The sequence below is a fragment of the Canis lupus genome, chromosome 19 (genome assembly GCF_003254725.2).
Source record: "Canis lupus dingo isolate Sandy chromosome 19, ASM325472v2, whole genome shotgun sequence".
Classification (NCBI taxonomy): Eukaryota; Metazoa; Chordata; class Mammalia; order Carnivora; family Canidae; genus Canis; species Canis lupus.
In genome coordinates this window covers 38,801,978-38,819,916 of record NC_064261.1, presented here as the reverse complement: position 1 = coordinate 38,819,916, position 17,939 = coordinate 38,801,978, and the positions used below count along the sequence as shown (strand labels likewise).

The following is a 17,939-nucleotide window of genomic DNA, read 5'->3' as shown; positions in this document are numbered from 1 at the left end:
AGGAATGAGTATTAAATTTTATCAAAGACTTTTTCAGTATATATGGAAATGATATATTTTCTGTTTAAATCTATTAATGAAATTACTGTCGATTCCTTTTTTATAAATATTTTATTTAAATTCAATCTGCCAACATATAACACCCAGTGCTCATCTTATCGTGTGCCCTCCTTAATGTCTGTCACCCTCAATTTCGAAATAATTGTTGTTCCACTCAGTTGACATGTACTTTTTTTTTTTTTTACAGTGGCAAGAATCTGTTCACTTAGGATTTTGCATTCAATTTCTTAAGTATTACTGTTCTGTATGTTTTTTTTTTATATGCTACTTTTATCAGACTTAGGGATCAATGTTATAGTCAACATTTCTAATAAAAGATGGGGTGGGCAGCCTGGCTGGCTCAATGGTTTAGCCTCGGCTTTAGCCCAGGGCATGATCCTGGAGACCTGGGATCGAGTCCTACATCGGGCTTCCTGCATGGAGCCTACTTCTCTCTCTGCCTGTGTCTCTGCCTCTCTCTCTCTCTCTCTCTCTCTCTCTGTCATGAATAAATAAATTTAAAAAAGAAAAATGTTGGGAAATTTCCTCCAACTGCTATATACTGAAACAATTTAAGCAGCACTGGGAATATCTGGTCTCTCAACATTTAGATGAATTCCTCTGTAGGCCTGGTGGTTTTTTATGGGGTCATTTCTTGATAACTGTGTCTATTTCTTCTATGGAAACTGGTCTGTTTACATTTTCTGTCTTTAGGCATTTTTGATATACTGCATTTTTCTAAGCATCCATTTCATTTGGTTTTCAAATTTATACAAATTTATATACAGAATCATACAAAGTATTGGTTTTCTTTTCTTTTTTTTTTTTTTTTTACTATTTCCTCCATATTAGTAGTTATTGGCACTTTTTGTCATTTCTTATTTGGTATACACATGCTTTTCCCTCTCTGATTAAAGCAATCAACCATATATCTATTTTTTCAAATAAAAGCAGACTAATCATTTTTTCCTTCTATACTTCATCACTTTTATATTTATCTCTGCCTTCCTTTTGTTTTCTTTTGGTTTTATTTTGTTCTTTCTCTAACTTCTTGAATTAGAAATGTATTAATTCAGTAATTTTCATTCTTCTATTTTTCTTTTCTTTTAAAGATTTTTTATTTATTCATGAGAAACACAGAGAGAGAGGTAGACAGAAGGCAGAGGGAGGCTCCCTACAGGAAGCCTGATGTGCAACTCAATCCGAGGACTCCCGGGATCATGACCTGAGCCAAAGGCAGACATTTAACCACTGAGCCACCCAGGTGCCCCTCTTTTATTTTTTCTTGATGCAAGTATTTAGATCCATGGATTTTCCTTTGATCACTCCTAAAATATATCTTAGAGGTTCAGATGTGTAGTGTTTGCATTATTTTTCAGAAATCTTAGTATTTCTCCTTTACCCAAGAGTTAACTAAGGCTTTTATATTTCCAGGTAGAAGGCCTAGTTTTTTGTTGCTGTTGTATTATTTTTAATTCTTAGTTTTATTGCAGAGATCATCATAGTACTGGTTATATTTCTATTATGAATCCTGCTGATGGTCTCTTTGGGCCCTAATATACTATCAGTTTTTGTGAATTTTCCACGTGTGTGTGAAAAGAAGGTACAGTCTCTATTGTCAAGGTGTAGTGTTTGAGATATATTTAAAAGATCAACCTTATTATCTTGTTTAGATCTTTCCTTAGTTTTGTCTACTTGACTGTCCTGTACTGAGAGGAATCTGTTCAACATCCTGTTATTAGTGTGTTTCAATCTGATTCTCCCCTTTCTCCTATGATTTCCTATTTTTATAGATGGCTACTGTGTTATCTAGTGTGTAAACATTAACAAATCTTGTATCCTCACTGAGAAATACCACGTTAAGATTATAAAGAATCTTTGTGTCATTTAATGCTTTTTTGCTTCAATTATACTTTATTTCATATTAGGATCATAACACCTGCTTTCTTTATTGCTTTCATGTACCTAGTAAGTCTTTGCCCAGGGTTAATTTGTGACCTTCTTTTTGTATGTGTGATAAAATAAAATTTAATTATATAATTAGACATTGGCAGAAAACTGAAAGAATAATTTGGCTATCCCCTTACCCTGATCCTATTTCTATTCTTTGTATTTTATTTTTTATTTCATTAGTTTTTTTAAGCATAACTAACATACAGTGTTATATTAGTTTTAGGTATACAGTATAGTGATTCAACAATTCTATCCACTCCTCAGTAATCATCAAGATAAGTACTCTTAATCCTCTTCAACCTTTTACTCTCAATCCTACCCATCTTTCCTCTGGCAACCATTAGTTTGTTCTCTATAGTTAAGAATCTAGGGCTTTTTTTCTCTCCTTTTTATTTGTTTCTTAAATTCCATATATGCACTAAATGATATGAGTATTTGTCTTTCTCTAACCTATTTCATTCAGCATTACATCCTCTGGGTCCATCCATGTTGTTGCAAATGGCAAGAGTTCATTCTTTATGGCTGAGTAGTATTCTACTGTAGATATATATAACATCATCTTTCTTCATTCATCTCTCCTTTTTTTTTTTAATTTTTTATTTATTTATGATAGTCACAGAGAGAGAGAGAGAGAGAGAGAGAGAGAGGCAGAGACATAGGCAGAGGGAGAAGCAGGCTCCATGCACCGGGAGCCCGACGTGGGATTCGATCCCGGGTCTCCAGGATCGCGCCCTGGGCCAAAGGCAGGCGCCAAACCGCTGCGCCACCCAGGGATCCCTCATTCATCTCTCAATAGATACTTGGTTGCTTCCATATCTTAGCTGTTGAAAAGTATGCCACATAAACATAGGGTTGCATGCCATCTTTTAAAATTAGTGATTTCATTTCCTTTGGGTAAATACTCAGTAGGGGAATTACTGGATTGCATGTTAATTCTATTATTAGTTTTTTGAGGAGTCTCCATACTGTTTTCCACAGTGGATGTACTAATTTGCATTCCCACCAATGGTGTATGAGGGTTCCGTTTTCTCCACATCCTGTCAACACTTGTTATTTCTTTTTTTTTTTTTTTTTTTAACACTTGTTATTTCTTATCTTTATTTTATCCATTCTGATTTTGTAGCCTTTTTGAATCACTGAAGCCTTGGTTTGTAGTGGAATTGGGTTTTATATAACTTACTATCCTGTACTTGATTGTTATCATGTGTGTTTCTCTATTTGGTGTATGTTCTTTGCTTTCTAAAAAAACTCTGCCAGTACTGAAGGTTTATATTTTTATTCTAGTAGGTATCTCCATGGTAATACTTTTTATGCTGTCCCTTAATTCCCTCCCTTTACGTGTTTTTTTTTTTCCTTTAAGTGTTTTATAATCTGGTCTGACAATTTTAAATGGTATCCTCTGATTACCACCTATTATCTATGTAAGTCAGTGATCTCATTCTACTTTCCCCTCTTCTCTCTCCGTTTTTTGTCCCAACTTTTTAGATGCATTCTACTTTGTCCTAATACACAATATTTACATATTCTTCTATCCATATCCTCACCTGGTTTTAGTCTTAGTTCTAAAAATTAAATGCTCACCATTGGTCTTTTGCCAAAGTTTCTCCAGTTATATTTTGGTTAGATCAAGTTCATCCTCCTATACGATGCTGTTTAATAAGGCAGCAACTAGCCACATGCAGCCATTTAAAAATTCAGTTCCTATGGTATATTAGCCACATTTCAAGTGTTCATTAGATCCACATATGGCCACTAGTTGTTTGGACATCACAGCTATAGAATGTTTTTAACACCACAGAAAGTTCTATTAGACAGGGCAGCTCTAGTGGATTCCTCAAAAAGGGTGCATGTGTACAAAAATTTGCATGTGCAAAACCTCAGAGAAAATTTTCTTAGAGCTTTGATTATTTGGACACCTTAGTGAGATATAAATTTTTGGTTTGTACTTTTTGCTTACATTTCTTAAAAGTTCCCTTGCTTTTGGGAAATCTGACACCAGCCACTCTTTCCCTCTTATTTTCATCTTTTGCCAAAAGTCCTGAGAATCTTTCTTCCTTTAAATATTTAAGTTCTAATAGTTTTGTAGTGATTTATTTTGGAGTTCATTATTTATGGTGGATTTTCCCCTGCACCCAGTGAACGAGCCCTTTCAATATGCAAACTCTGGTTTTCTTTTATTTCCAGAAAGTTTTCTTGGATTGCAGTTTCAAATAGTAGTTCCATTCTAGTGTTTTGGTTTTTCTTCATCAAAGACGGATAAAATGAATATTATTCTTACTTTTCCTATCCTTCAACTTCTACTAGCTTCTCTTCAACTCCTTTTACTCATCACCCATTTTTGTTCTCCTGGCTGCTTTTGCTACTTTTGCTTGATGCCTTTTACTAAATTTAAATGTAAATCTATTCTCCTTTGGGCCCTTTGTAATTTAGTCTTTATTTTTGATATGGTTATCTTATTCTTCTCCTTCTATCCTGAGGTAAATCAGTTGTGGTTTCATTTCTTTGTGGGGTTTTTTGGTCCATTTCAGCTGTTAGTTTTAGTATTTCTGATAATATGATTTTTCATATCCCCCATGCTGGTTTGAGGAAATGTAACCTCATGGAGTATTACATTACAATTTTTTTCCACATCATGGTCAATTTTCTGGGAAATGCTTTCATTAGCTGAAATAATCAACTCTGCATTTTCTGCTATTTTTAAATAGTAGTTTTATATGGATATGGTCTGCTCTTTACTAATCCTAGTCATGTCACAGTTTAAAAGTGCCCTCTTCTGTACCATTTCTTTAATGGATTGGGGGTGGGGGCAATGGAGGTTGATAGGTCTTATTTCTTTTGCGTTTCTGCAGGATCCCTAATTTTCCCCTTAATTCCTTTTTTCCCATCATTCCTTTATCTCAAAGGCATATCATTCCTTCTCTATGTAACTGGTTGTTCCCAAGGCAGTGTCTCTCAGAGTGTCCACTTATATTCCTCCCCACTTCAAGCCCCTTCAAATCCCTTTAAGCTAAACCTGCACTGAGTATTTTGAACTGAGTATTAATGTTATGTTCTCTCTTTCTGGGGTGACTCTGTGCTCCATCTAAGTCTTCTATATCCCTCAGCTCTTCTTAAGACTCCCTGCCCCCAGTCTCTGCACACAGGCTTACAGCACTAGGAACTCCACTGAAATTTGGCTTATTTCTCAAAGTTAATTTGAAGGTCACTATAGTCTCTATGTATCTTAGTAATGCTGAAGGCATAGATTAATTTTCTTACTAATTTCATGGAGTTTTGGGGGACCTGGGTAGGAGAGTGTGTAGGACAATTTCTTATCAGATGGCTGTCACTATTCTCCAGAACTCCAAATGTTTAATAATTACAAAGCAGTCCACCAAATGATTATCCATAAGTTTTTGAATGAAGACTTATCTTAGAAACTTTTGTTGTATCTACTTTTTCACTAGAAAACTTTGCTGAACCTTGCTCTTATACATAAATCTTAATGTATTTCTTATTTTCTTAATAAATTTTTGGTGGTAGAACTGCTAGGTCAAAAGATGTGACCATCTTTAAGGCTTTTGACATATGCCATAAGACAGTCCAATGATAAGTATTCTATATATACACATTTTATTCTCTGGCCTATTTGCAACTACTTCTAAAATCTTTAATGTGAATAGCAGATACATAACAGGCCCATTAAATTTCAATGCTTTACTTCTCAAGTACATCCAAAGGTTTCACGTCTATTATAGTGAGTTTTTAAAATGCTGGAACAATAGTTAGCTTTCTAGTATTAGATACTCAAACCTCAGTTACCTTTTCTGCTTCCCGTGTATCATCAAAAAGTCTCCTCTGCCTTCTAGCAGGAATCGGCTTAGCAGTTTCCCAGGCTTCTACCCACATATTGCTTGGAATCTTCATTCGGGCACTCAGTTCTCCTTTCAGAACCATGTTGCCCTTTTCATCAACAACTTCCTCTTCAATATAATCCCGGGGTGAGTACCACCTCACAAAATCTTCCAGAAAACAACCTGGATTAGCTGCCTAAAATACGGCAAAAAAATTCAGCAGAATCAAATAAAAATCAACAGTTAGTGATAAACCTGTTCACAAAATCATACTTTCACAAAATGCTTATCTAATCTTTACAAAATCTAATATGTGACATGAGTTTGGGTATTTTCTTTAAAACAGGTCAGATGTTCAAAGTACCAAAAGCATTTTCTTTCATTGTCTCCATTTTACAGAAAAAGAAAAATTTGATGAACTTAGAAATAAAAAATTGATGTGAAATGAAAATAATTCTCTTAAGTGTATTATAAGTTATATAAGTTAGTTTAAAATTATAAGACAGTAACTACTCAATACTAGGAAAAGTATCAAATAAGCTCAAGTCAAGTAATTAAATAACACACAACATGAAAAGAATAATAATGCAATAAAAGAAAAGTTCTACTGTTTTTTTTCCCTCAATAAATCAATACTGGCACTGCAATAAGTATCAGTGAACTTCAGAAATGTTCTATTCAGTCATCAAATTATTGTGCTTTATATAACAAATTACCATCACATAAATTGCTTTTGTCCTGGTAAGGAATTAGAATTCAAACTATTGCTTTTCAGGTTTCTGAAACCAACTAACTAAACTTTTATTTAGTGGGTAAATCTATAGAATTAATGATGATACATGCCAAAATTCATTAAGTAATTCTACATTCAAGCCTGGAAAAAAAAAAGTAGAGGCATCACAGTGTTAGTAAGGCGTGGAGGTCTTTTTGCTAAGTGTCCAGTGATGTATTAGTAGAGTACTAAGGATGGAGTTAGATACACACACATTGACACATACACTCAAAGGATGTGTGCACACATTAAGCACATGCCTTTTTGGTTAAATTCTCTACCACAACATATACTTTCTGCTGAGAACTATTTTATTGCCTAAAATAGTTAAGTAATATAAACATTAACAAGGAAGTGCTAATAAGCAGATCATTTTCTTCCTTTTTTAAATTAACCTCTGACCAAAATGAAAATGGATATAAGAAAGTCAGTCTTAAATGTGAGGAACAAAACTGCCCTTTTCTCCTCATTGAGCTTACTGGCTATCAGCTTCACCATCCTTAACAATTTAAGAAATCCCCCTGAGGGATGAAGACTCAGAGGAAGTCCTTAACTGAGAGTCAACATAAATTTCTAAGGGCTATGGCATCATGACAACAAAAAAATGCTGTGAACAGCAATGGATCAAGATTGCTGCATGACTCAGGATTCATGTACAAAGATCTGGATATTAATCAGGCAATACCATACCCACATAAACACATCTTAGGAACTTGAGACAGACCTTGAGAAAAGAGAATGAATTTAAGAAAATAATACTGAACTCCTGTACCACAGAAGTTTAAAAAAAAAAAAAACCTTTCCTACAAAAATTCTTCCTTCTGCCTAGGCATACTGTACCAGACTGAACATACAGCTACCAGGAGAGGGTCAAGGCTCACTTCAGCTATGGCTTATCTTCTTTCTACCATTACAAATATGTACTCCAAGGGCATGCTCAAGAATAGGTCCTGTCCTTCTGGAATTCCGAGTTGTCGGTACCTCAGTACATATCAGCACTCATCCAAAGCTTTGCAGACTCTCCTAAGGGCCCCTAACAACAAATCAGCCCTATATAAAAGGGAAAGGCAACCATGTTTATTTTATTTTATTTCATTTTATTTTTTGCATGTTTATTTTAGAGTGACTATATTTCCTTAAATATATTAACTGATACACAGGCAGAGGCAGATGTGTAAGCTGGTTATTTGAAATACAATCTTTTCATTAAAACAATGTTTTAAAGGGATCCCTGGGTGGCTCAGTGGTTTAGCGCCTGCCTTTGGCCCAGGGCGCGATCCTGGAGTCCCAGGATCGAGTCCCACGTTAGGCTCCTGGCATGGAGCCTGCTTCTCCCTCCTCCTGTGTTTCTGCCTCTCTCTCTATGTCTATCATAAATAAATAAATATTTAAAAAAAACAATGTTTTAAGAGATCTGTAGGTACTCAAGTTAGTCTAAAAAGAGTCTAATGAACCCAATTTTGCTGAGGTAGTGTTGGAATTATATATATAGTATTGGAATAATATACATTATTATTTACAGAACCTTCCCACGAGGAGCCAAAATGTTTCTATAACGAAACCTTTTACAGTTCCAATTTGTAATTTCCTCTGCTGTCTCTGTAAGGAATGCTGTAGCAGGACAGGGATGGATAAATATGAAGGCAGTTAGAGGTCAGGTAAGAAAACAGCTGCTGCAGAGGTCCCACTATGCACATACACCCTTTTCTACCTTTTTGATTTAACACACGCCCTGAGAGCCAACTGTCTTCTCTTTAACCACTATACCATCTGTTTTAAAACAATATGTCTCTCTTTCTTGTCTCATGGCAGAACAAAATTCATAGGTTTCCCGTATCTTTTTAGTCTCTATGAAAAACATGTACCTACCTCTCAAGAGATTTACTGAAGACATTTTTTTTTTTTTTTTTTTGGTAAAGATGGGGGAAATATGCAGAGAATAAAAGCATTCCCTTTTACTGTCACTAAAATCTGCTAACAGGGAAGATAAAAGTGACATAGGTTTTCACAGGGTATTTATATTGGAAAAAATCAAACTCAGGCTGGCATTAGAGCACAAAAGCAGGACTGACTGGAAGCTAAGGGAATGGGGAGATGGAGGCCATCACAGGTAGCAGCAGGTCAAGGAGGAAAATATGGGCAAGGGAGACAGTTCAGAGTAGCAGCAAGAAGCACAAGGAAGGCCGACTACCTACTTGGTTGTTTTGTGGTTGTTGTTTTTAATATACACGGCTTTACCTCATCTTTCAAGAATAAGTAATTTGAAAATAAAATTTCTTCATCTCTGGGTTTTTAAGCTAATAAGCTAAATGTCACCATTCTCTGAATCCTCTATGTTCTAATATAGGCCTTATAATTAAAGTTAAATATTCTTCTCCAGGTAGCAAATGCGTACTCATCCTAAATGGTGACTCTTCTGAGAAACCTTCCATGACCCACTCTGCATACTCAGTCACCTTTTTGACATTGCCTTCACAAGTGAACTCATCACATAATTATTTACCTATCCCCCTCCAAAACCTCAATAGACTATAACTGAGGATAAACATTGTATTTCCTACTTATCTAATCACAGTGCAAGTCACAGAGCAGGCAATCAAAAGGTTTGTTGAATGACGCAGCTTATGTCAAATCCTAAGGGTTTCCTAAAAGCCACAGCTTAAACACACACAAAAGAGAGAAACATCCCAATGCATATACAGAAATGATTCAATTCTCAACTTTCAACTACTATTCAAAGATTGTTCCTTTCTTTTTTAAATTAAGAAGCAAGTCTGACTATGACCTTTAGGAGATAAATGTAGGTTGTTGTAACTACTGAGAAACCAAAACGTTTAATAAAAAAGACATTTCAGGCCTTCACACCACTTTAGAGAGTGACTTTCACAGCTTCATCCCAGAATAGCTCAAAATAGACTCCCGAACTCTGACAGTGTGACCTACCTTAAAAGATTCCATATCTGAGAGCAGACAGGCACTCTGCATGCGTGCTCGGAGGTGAGCCCCTTCTGCTGATGTACCCAATTTAGCTAGAACCTCCGACTGCTCTTCTAGCAGATCTTCTGTCATAGGTGCTGGTTCCTGTGAAGCACAAAAGGACAAAGCTCATGAACAGCTTTTTTGTTTTTTTTAGAAAAAGCAGAACTATAAAAATAGAATGAAGACAACAATTATACCAGCTCTAGCAGTCACAAGATCTATATTTTTAAAAATTCAGAGAAATTCACAAGTCTTTTGGAATCTACATACAAAATTAACAAATAATAAATATGACTCTCAGCATCCCCCTCCCCACAATTAACATTATGTTTCCCTAGATAAGGATTAATAAAAGAGGAATTTGGGTACACAGAACATTTTCCAGCCTATTAATGATAAGAAGTGAAGTCCTAATGATATGTTTATATATGCCATCATTAGTTACAACCATGTTTTTACTGTAACTCACAAAAGGAAAAAATTGATAAATATGAAAATTAAAATAAAGGCAAGTTAATTGAATTTCAACTAAAAGACCCCAAATAAGTTTTATGTTGGAAAAGCTGCTTTGAGTTCAGGTTCCAAAGATATTCTAATTATTAATTCCCACCAGAGGTTTTTGGATTTTTAAGAATCAGAGATATTATAGATGTTGATGGTAACCCCAGGTAAAAAAGAAGCTAAGGCAAATCTAAAGGAAGATATAACTGTAGAATCATTATGAGAGTGACAGAAAACATTCCAAACTGTTCAAAGGGGCTTAGGGAAGTTCTCTAAGAATTGATTCCATTCAATTTTATATTTGAAATGAAGCACTCAACAATCTAGAGACTAACCAAAGAAAGCTTGCCTGCTTCATTGTTAAAGCCAAAAAAAAAAGGACTTTTCTATTCCTAGATAATAAGATAAAGCCCAGAAGAAGTGTTTAGTGCATCTTGCCAATAAATACTTTCCTTCTAGATTTTAAGAACTATAAAGCAGAGTTTTATAGCCTCAGCACTACTGACATTTTTGACTGGATAATTCTTTGCGGTGGGCTGTCCTATGCACTGTAGGATGTTTAACAGTGTCTATGGCCTCTACCTATTACATGCCTATAGCACTACTCCACCTCATGACAATAAAAAATGTTCCCAGGCATCACCAAATATTCCTGGGGGCAAAAAATCAATCCCTAGTTGAGAACCACTGTCGTTAAGATAAATAATTTTCACAAATAACCGGTCAAAAATAAAGTAGGAGCATGGTAAAGCTAAGGTATTCAAAACACAGAGCAACAAACAAAAAAAAGTAACTTTCTTCTATCATCTTCATTTTTGTAACAAATCTAAACGGGGCACTTTCATACACTGTTGAAGAGAATATAATGTATAAGCTTTTCTAGATGACAATCTGGAAATCAATACTGGCATTTATGATCATGCCCTCTGACCCAATCATCTACTTCTAGAAATAGCACTATAGCATTACTTAGAATAGTCTGAGAATTGGAAAGAACTTGAATGTATAGTGATAGGAAAATTGTTTAATACAGGAAAAATGGAAAGGAACTGCTCTAATAGTGATTATCTGTGGATTATGGAATTATGAGTTTTTGTTTCCTTTTCTGTACAATGAACATGCATCATGCTTAAAGTCTCACACTGATAGAGTTGAATAACAATAAGGCAATATGACACAATAGTTAAGAGCTTGGGCTCTAGAAACAAGGTGCGTGTGTTTGAATCCCAGCGCTGTGTCTTTGGGCACACAAACTTTCTGTGACTTTCTTGTCAAGAAAAAAGTCCTGGCACATACTCAATAAATGCTACCAATTAGAGACAAAATATTTAGGTTTTAATTATAAGCTTCACACTGATATAAAAATATCACAAATTTAAAAATTAGATAAACCCCCAATAAAGAGGTGACAAGAGCAGAGGCCTTCAGTCTTTTCACTAGGAAGGAGCTACTTTTCATTTTCCTATAGCCCTGAAATCTCAGGATGACAGGAAAGGAACAGGACACTGAAAAGATGCTGATAACCCTCCTACCTGGAAATCTCAGGCCAACTATAAGTAAAGAAGAACATGACTAAGAGGAATATAAGCAGCAAGTAGCCAAGGACCATACACTTTCAAATCTACCACTTCTAAATATGCCCAAAGCTTTATCATATACATGACGCCATGTGATCACTGAGGTCAGAGCATTTTACAACTGACGAAACTGAGGTAAAGAGATAAGTGCCTTACTCAAAATCAAGTTGCAAAACTACCACATGTCAAACTGAAGAGAGAATCTCAAACATCTACCTGAAGCTGACTTTGAGAACTACTAGTTTGGTTCAATCTACTGGTTAAGGACTCTTGCTCTAACAGATTCTCCACAGGTTTCTCTTCTAGGCCTGGCTCTAGAAACACTAGGTAAAGTCTAAGCTTTTCCTAGACATAAATTCTAGATTGAACTAAGTTTACATGAAAGAAATATGAAACTGTGCTTAAATTCTTATGGAGCAAGGATCTACATAAAGTCTTATTTTTGTGTATATAAAGCGGGCAATTGATTAATGGCACATTTAAAGCTAACTTCTAACGTGTGAAATTTTAAGTGTTTCAACTGGAATCATTTTGAATTCCAACCATTTTATTTAAGTACATATACATATACAATGATTATAATTCAAGTATGATTAACTTAAAGAAAGTAAAATAGACTAAAAATCTGCCTGATTTGTCTAAATGTAAGATATAAAAATGAATTTTTAAATACATAGGATGCATGTTGAGAAAAAAATAACTTTAAATTATTCAAGATTTAGATAATAAATTTGAATGTAGAAAATGAAGCATCTAAAATGAATGAGGTGGGGGCACCTGGGTGGCTCAGTGGTTGAGGGTCTGCCTTTAGCTCAAGGCAAGATCCCAGGGTCCTGGGATCGAGTCCTACACCAAGTTCCTGCTTCTCCCTTTGCCTATGTCTCTGACTCTCTGTCTCTCATGAATAAATTATTTTAAAAATGAAAATATATATAAAATAAAATGAAAGAGGTGTGTATAGCTTTTTGAAAAAAATAAAGATTGAGCTTCCAGAATAACTTTCTTGGACTCTTCATCAACCCAATCAAACCAGGACAACATATATGCAGCTAGTAATCTAAAAATAATGAATACTGTTAATTAAAACTTGGAAAAAGGGCAGCCCAGGTGGCTCAGCAGTTTAATGCTGCCTTCGGCCCAGGGTGTGATCCTGCAGTCCCAGCATCGAGTCTCATGTCAGGCTCCCTGTATGGAGCCTGCTTCTCTCTCTCCCTGTGTCTCTGCCTCTCCGTGTCGCTCATGAATAAATAAATAAAATCTTTAAAAAAACACAAACACACACACAAAAGAAAATGAGTGCCTAAGTTCACCAAAAGATACTTACAAGAATGCTCATGTATTTGTAATAGCTCAAACTATAAACAATTCAAATTCCATTAGCAGGTGAATTGATAAGCAAATTGTGGCATTTCACATCAAAGGAGTAAAAAATACACAAATAAGATTTATATAACAACATGGATGAATCTCACATATGGTAGTTTAAAAAAGCTCAATGCAAGAGAAGGAAATGTAGGATTCCATTTATACACCAAAGAGTAAGCAGAATATAATTTCCTTAATTCCATAATTCCAAAACTAACCTATGGTGAAAAAAGTTAGAAAAAAAGTTACCTGGAGGGGAGTATTGGGCTATGCTATCCAATACACCTGGCTATTTAGATTTAAATGAATCTATTAAAAGAAGAAATTCAGCTCCTCAGTTGCATTAGCCACATTTCAAGCACTCAATGGCCACAAATGGGTAATGGCTATAATACTGGACTGGAGAGACAGAAAACGTTCATTTCTATTTCACAAAAAGTTCTATTGATCAGTACTGTTCTAGGATGATGGGAATTTTCCATACTTTGACCTAGATGGTAGCTACCTGAATTTTTAAATATGAGAAAATTCACCAAGCTGTATACTTAAGATCTGTGTACTTTATATATAGTTTAAAAATCAATAAACAAGCAAATAAATGTCTTTTAAATGACTAGGAGAAAACATGTACAATATATTTAACAAAGGATTTATACCTAAAATATGAAGGACTAATATAAATCAATAAGAACAGGTCAGTAAGCTAAAGGAAAAATGATAAGCAAGTCAAAGAAAAAATGCCCAATAAACATACTGAATGATGCTTAAGTTCATCAAAAATCAGGGAAAACAATCTAAGACACTGAGATACTACTTTTGTCCATATATTGATAAAAATGTATATGACTGATAATATCCAATTGTTTATAAAAAATTAAATAAAATATGAATAGAAGTTCCATGAGTGAGAGACCGTGCCATTTGCTTTACTGCTAAATTCCCAAGTTCTAGATCAGTGATTGGCATACATTAGGCACTCAATGCAGACTTGTGTGAAGAAGAAAGTGAGAAAGGAAAGCTAAGTACAGTATTCCCTTATTCCTATATATTTAACCACTGACCAGAAGGTAAAATAGGTACAGCCTTTGTGAACAGGAATTTTGTACATCTGCTTATCCAGCAAATCCATTTCTTACTTTCTTAAGAAACATTCAAATGTGAACACACAATATGAGAAAAACTACAAGAATTTATACTGTAGCGTGTAATAGCAAAAACTAGCAAATGACATATACTGTGCATTAAGAAGGGAATGGTTAAATAAACTATGGCTCTTCTATGACATAGAATGTAAGACAGCAATTAAAAAGGAATAAAGTAGATCTACATGTAATATCATAGAAAGATCTCCAAGACATCGTGGTTAAACAAGTTGTACACCAACGCACAAATTTAAAAACAAACAAAAAAGAGACTCCTGGTGGCACAGTCGGTTGAGCTTCCAACTCTTGGTTTCAGTTCTGGTTGTGACCTCAAGGTCGTGGGACTGAGCTGAGTGAGTAAAGCCTGCTTAAGACTCTCTCTCCTTCTGCCCCTCCCCACCATGCTCTCTCTCTCTCTCTAAAATAAATAAAATCTTAAACAAAAAACCAAAAATCTACAAAACTATGTATCATATGTATATACATGTATGAATATCAATGTACAGTAACAGACATAAGAAAATATAACCCAAATCAATCACAATGATGATTACCTCTAGAAATGAGAGTGGAATTAATGGGTAGTGGCTTTTACTTTTTCTAGACTGAATTTTTCACAATAAAACATATTCACATATTACTTATGCAAAAACAACAAAACTACTGCTCTTCCTTAGGTGTCAAGTTGTTGATGTTCTCCTTCCTAATGGTGTAAACTGGTTTCCAACTATATTTTTGAACAGATAAAACTAATATAAATGAAAGAATTTTTACTTTTGTTCTTTCTCTATTTTTGGATTTTGTCTTTTAAACAGCTGTGTACTCACCACTCATTTTAAGAAATAACAGATCACCTTAACCATGATGAACTACTATCTACCAAAACTTTTCTCAATTTCAGAAGAGTAATACTTGAAAGACCCAATAGTTTATTTATATTACAAATCTCAGATCTTTGAACATAGATTTTTTTTTTTTAAAGATTTTTTTTATTTATTTATTCATGATAGTCACAGAGAGAGAGAAGCAGGCTCCATGCAGGGAGCCCGACATGGGATTCAATCCCGGGTCTCCAGGATCACGCCCCGGGCCAAAGGCAGGCGCTAAACCGCTGCAGGCACCCAGGGATCCCAACATAGATTATTTAAAGAATAACTCCTACCCGAAGCAATTGTTTCCTACTCGAATGAAGATATAATAAACAACAAAATAAAAACAACTAAAATCCGGGGCACCTGGGTGGCTCAGTGGTTGACCATCATCTATCTGCCTGTGGCTCAGGTCATGATCTCGGAATCCTAGGATTGAGTCCTATATTGACTGAAAAATATATTTCCTGTTGATGGACTCAGAAGATAAAATGAATTTTGGTGTTTTAGTTTTATTTGCTAAAAACTAAGAAGCTTCTCCCCCAATCTGTGTCTCTGCCTCTGTGTGTCTCATGAATAAATAAATAAAGTATTTTTTAAAAACCCAAACAACTAAAACTTAAAGAGCCAGTTGATATCCTACCTGGGTCACTGGAATGTAGAGAGGTTCTCCATTATGTAGCAGTGTGAGTTTTCCATGCTGATGTAGTCGTCCTTCTGGTTTTAAACTTGCCACCTCCTTAGGTCCTCCTTTCTTGCCACTCTCTTGTCCATTTCCTTTAAGTTCTTCGGTATCACTTAGGCATTCAAAAAATTCTTCTTCACTGTCACTCCAAGAATCCCAAGATTTTCCTACCTCTCCCTTTTCCTTATCCATGTCTTTTAGATTATCTGGCCCCAGCTGGTCTCCAGCTTTTCCAGTATCCCCTGGGTATATTTCTGAAGTATTTGTTTTTCTCCCCTCATCACGGGCCTTCTTTCTTTCAATACAACAATTTAGCATCTTAAGAAAAGAGAAGTAACATTTATATTTAAATTAGTTACAGTAAAGTAAAAATCTATCCACCTCTTCAATATTTAATTTGCCTTGTCCACCCCCTTCCCTGGACCCTGTTGTGAATGACAGTGACCACAAGTAAACTACAGCAGCACATTAGAAGAGCCTATAATCCATTATTACATTTAGTATTAGAATAAACTCCAATTAGATTGAGACCGTATTTAGATACTGTCATTGGGAAATCCTTACCTGTAGTTTCTGATGTAGTAAACAACATCTTAGGTCTGGGGGTCCACTTGTTAATCTATCAAATAAAGTAGTGGGAAAGTTTTAGTAAAATGGCTTCAGATATGCAAATCTCTTATGCTACCATAAATTTTAGCCGTTTGATAAGAAATTAAATCTAGATTTCAACATATAAGATAACTGAGATGGAGCAAATAAAACTAAAACACCAAAATTTATTTTCTCTTCCAAGTCCATCAATAGCAAATATATTTTTTAAAGTATAATAGGAAACTAGTAATAGCTCTCAGGTTAACAGAACTTAAAATGAAAAAATGTCCCTAAATCCAACCCTGGAAGTAGCTAGCATACAGTATTTCGTATCATACAAAACAGATTACATACTCAGTTCTCAATTATTATAGTGAATTCTCAATGTAAAAAAACATTATTTCCACCTCTCTTTTGCCAAGGGGAGCCTGACATGCCTCTAGTCCTAAACCACTAAATTCCCCAAAATCAGCCAAAAGACAATCCAGCTAAGCAGAGACTGGCAAATGACATTAAAGTAAATATTTTTGGCTCAACCACCATTTTATATTACTTGTATCATAATTCTGCTTTAGTATATGTAGATCAGCAGTAACCCAGGAAATATTGAAATATATGGTAACTAAACTCTTCTATTTCATTAAGTGAAACGTCAACATACATTCTACAAAAAAATTACAAGTAATATTGAATATCTGAACTTATAAACTCTAAAAATGTTTCCTCTTCAACTATAAAAATTTTACATTCACTACAGAAGGCTCAGAAAATATACAAATGTATAAAGAACAAAATAAAAATATAAATTCACACACGTCAAATGTTAACATTTGGCTTTATTTCTTCCCAATTATTTTTCTATAAATATAGATCAGCAAAACTGAAAGCACTTGTTATACGCAACATTCTACTTACTCCAAATATTATGATCATTTTTTTGTTATTAAAGATTCTTGAAAAAAGAAAAAACTTGTAAAAAATCCGTAACTTTCACTGTGGACATATATCATGATTGACGTCATTCTTTTATGTTTGGTACTTAGGTTGCTTCACCTTTTTTACCCTATTATAAATCTGCTACAATGAACACTCTGAATATAAATCATGCCCAAAGTTTCTTACCACTTTCTTAGGGCAGAGTTCTTTGAAGACGAGAATTAATGGGTCAAAAGACTAATTATGCTAACAAACAAAAACCTACATATACAAACAGAAATTGAAATTATTACCCTGGAATGAGAAAGTTGTTTTCCCATCTGAAACGCATTTCAAGAACAAATTCCTGCCAGAGATGTGCCACTCCTTTCAATCCTCCATGGTAGAAATTGATCATACAAAGACACAAAGCCAATTTGTATGTTAAACTGTCAGATGGTGCAGATTTGAACTGATTGTAGAGATTCTGAATTTAACAAAGCAAAAACAAAGCAAAACTTGTTAATAACATATTTACAGGTATAATCAATAATTGTGTGGAGGAATTTTAATACTAAAATTAACCTATCCTTCCAAACCAACTTTTATCAAATGTCTAATACATTACTGCCTAAATTGTTCTTAGGTAGCCCTATGTTTTCAAAATATCTGCAAGGATCAAAAAACTGAGGCTATAGTTTAGAAAACCTAAAGTTAG

General features: G+C 34.7%; 1 protein-coding gene across 21 annotated transcripts in view; it reads right to left on the bottom strand.

Moving 5' to 3' along the window:
• The window catches only part of RAB3GAP1 (RAB3 GTPase activating protein catalytic subunit 1), a 143,972-nt gene that overhangs the window by 63,278 nt on the left and 62,755 nt on the right, over positions 1–17,939 (bottom strand). For all 21 annotated transcript variants that reach the window (XR_003129266.2, XR_003129270.2, XR_004807040.1 and 18 more), the window contains 5 exons: positions 17,536–17,708; positions 16,280–16,334; positions 15,674–16,033; positions 9,541–9,678; positions 5,794–6,021 (listed from right to left, as the gene is read on the bottom strand). Coding sequence is in view for 13 of the 21 variants with exons in the window: in XM_035702248.1 (XP_035558141.1) it covers positions 5,794–6,021; positions 9,541–9,678; positions 15,674–16,033; positions 16,280–16,334; positions 17,536–17,708 (954 nt within the window). In the remaining 8 variants the exon portion in view is untranslated. The remainder of the gene's footprint in view (positions 1–5,793; positions 6,022–9,540; positions 9,679–15,673; positions 16,034–16,279; positions 16,335–17,535; positions 17,709–17,939) is intronic.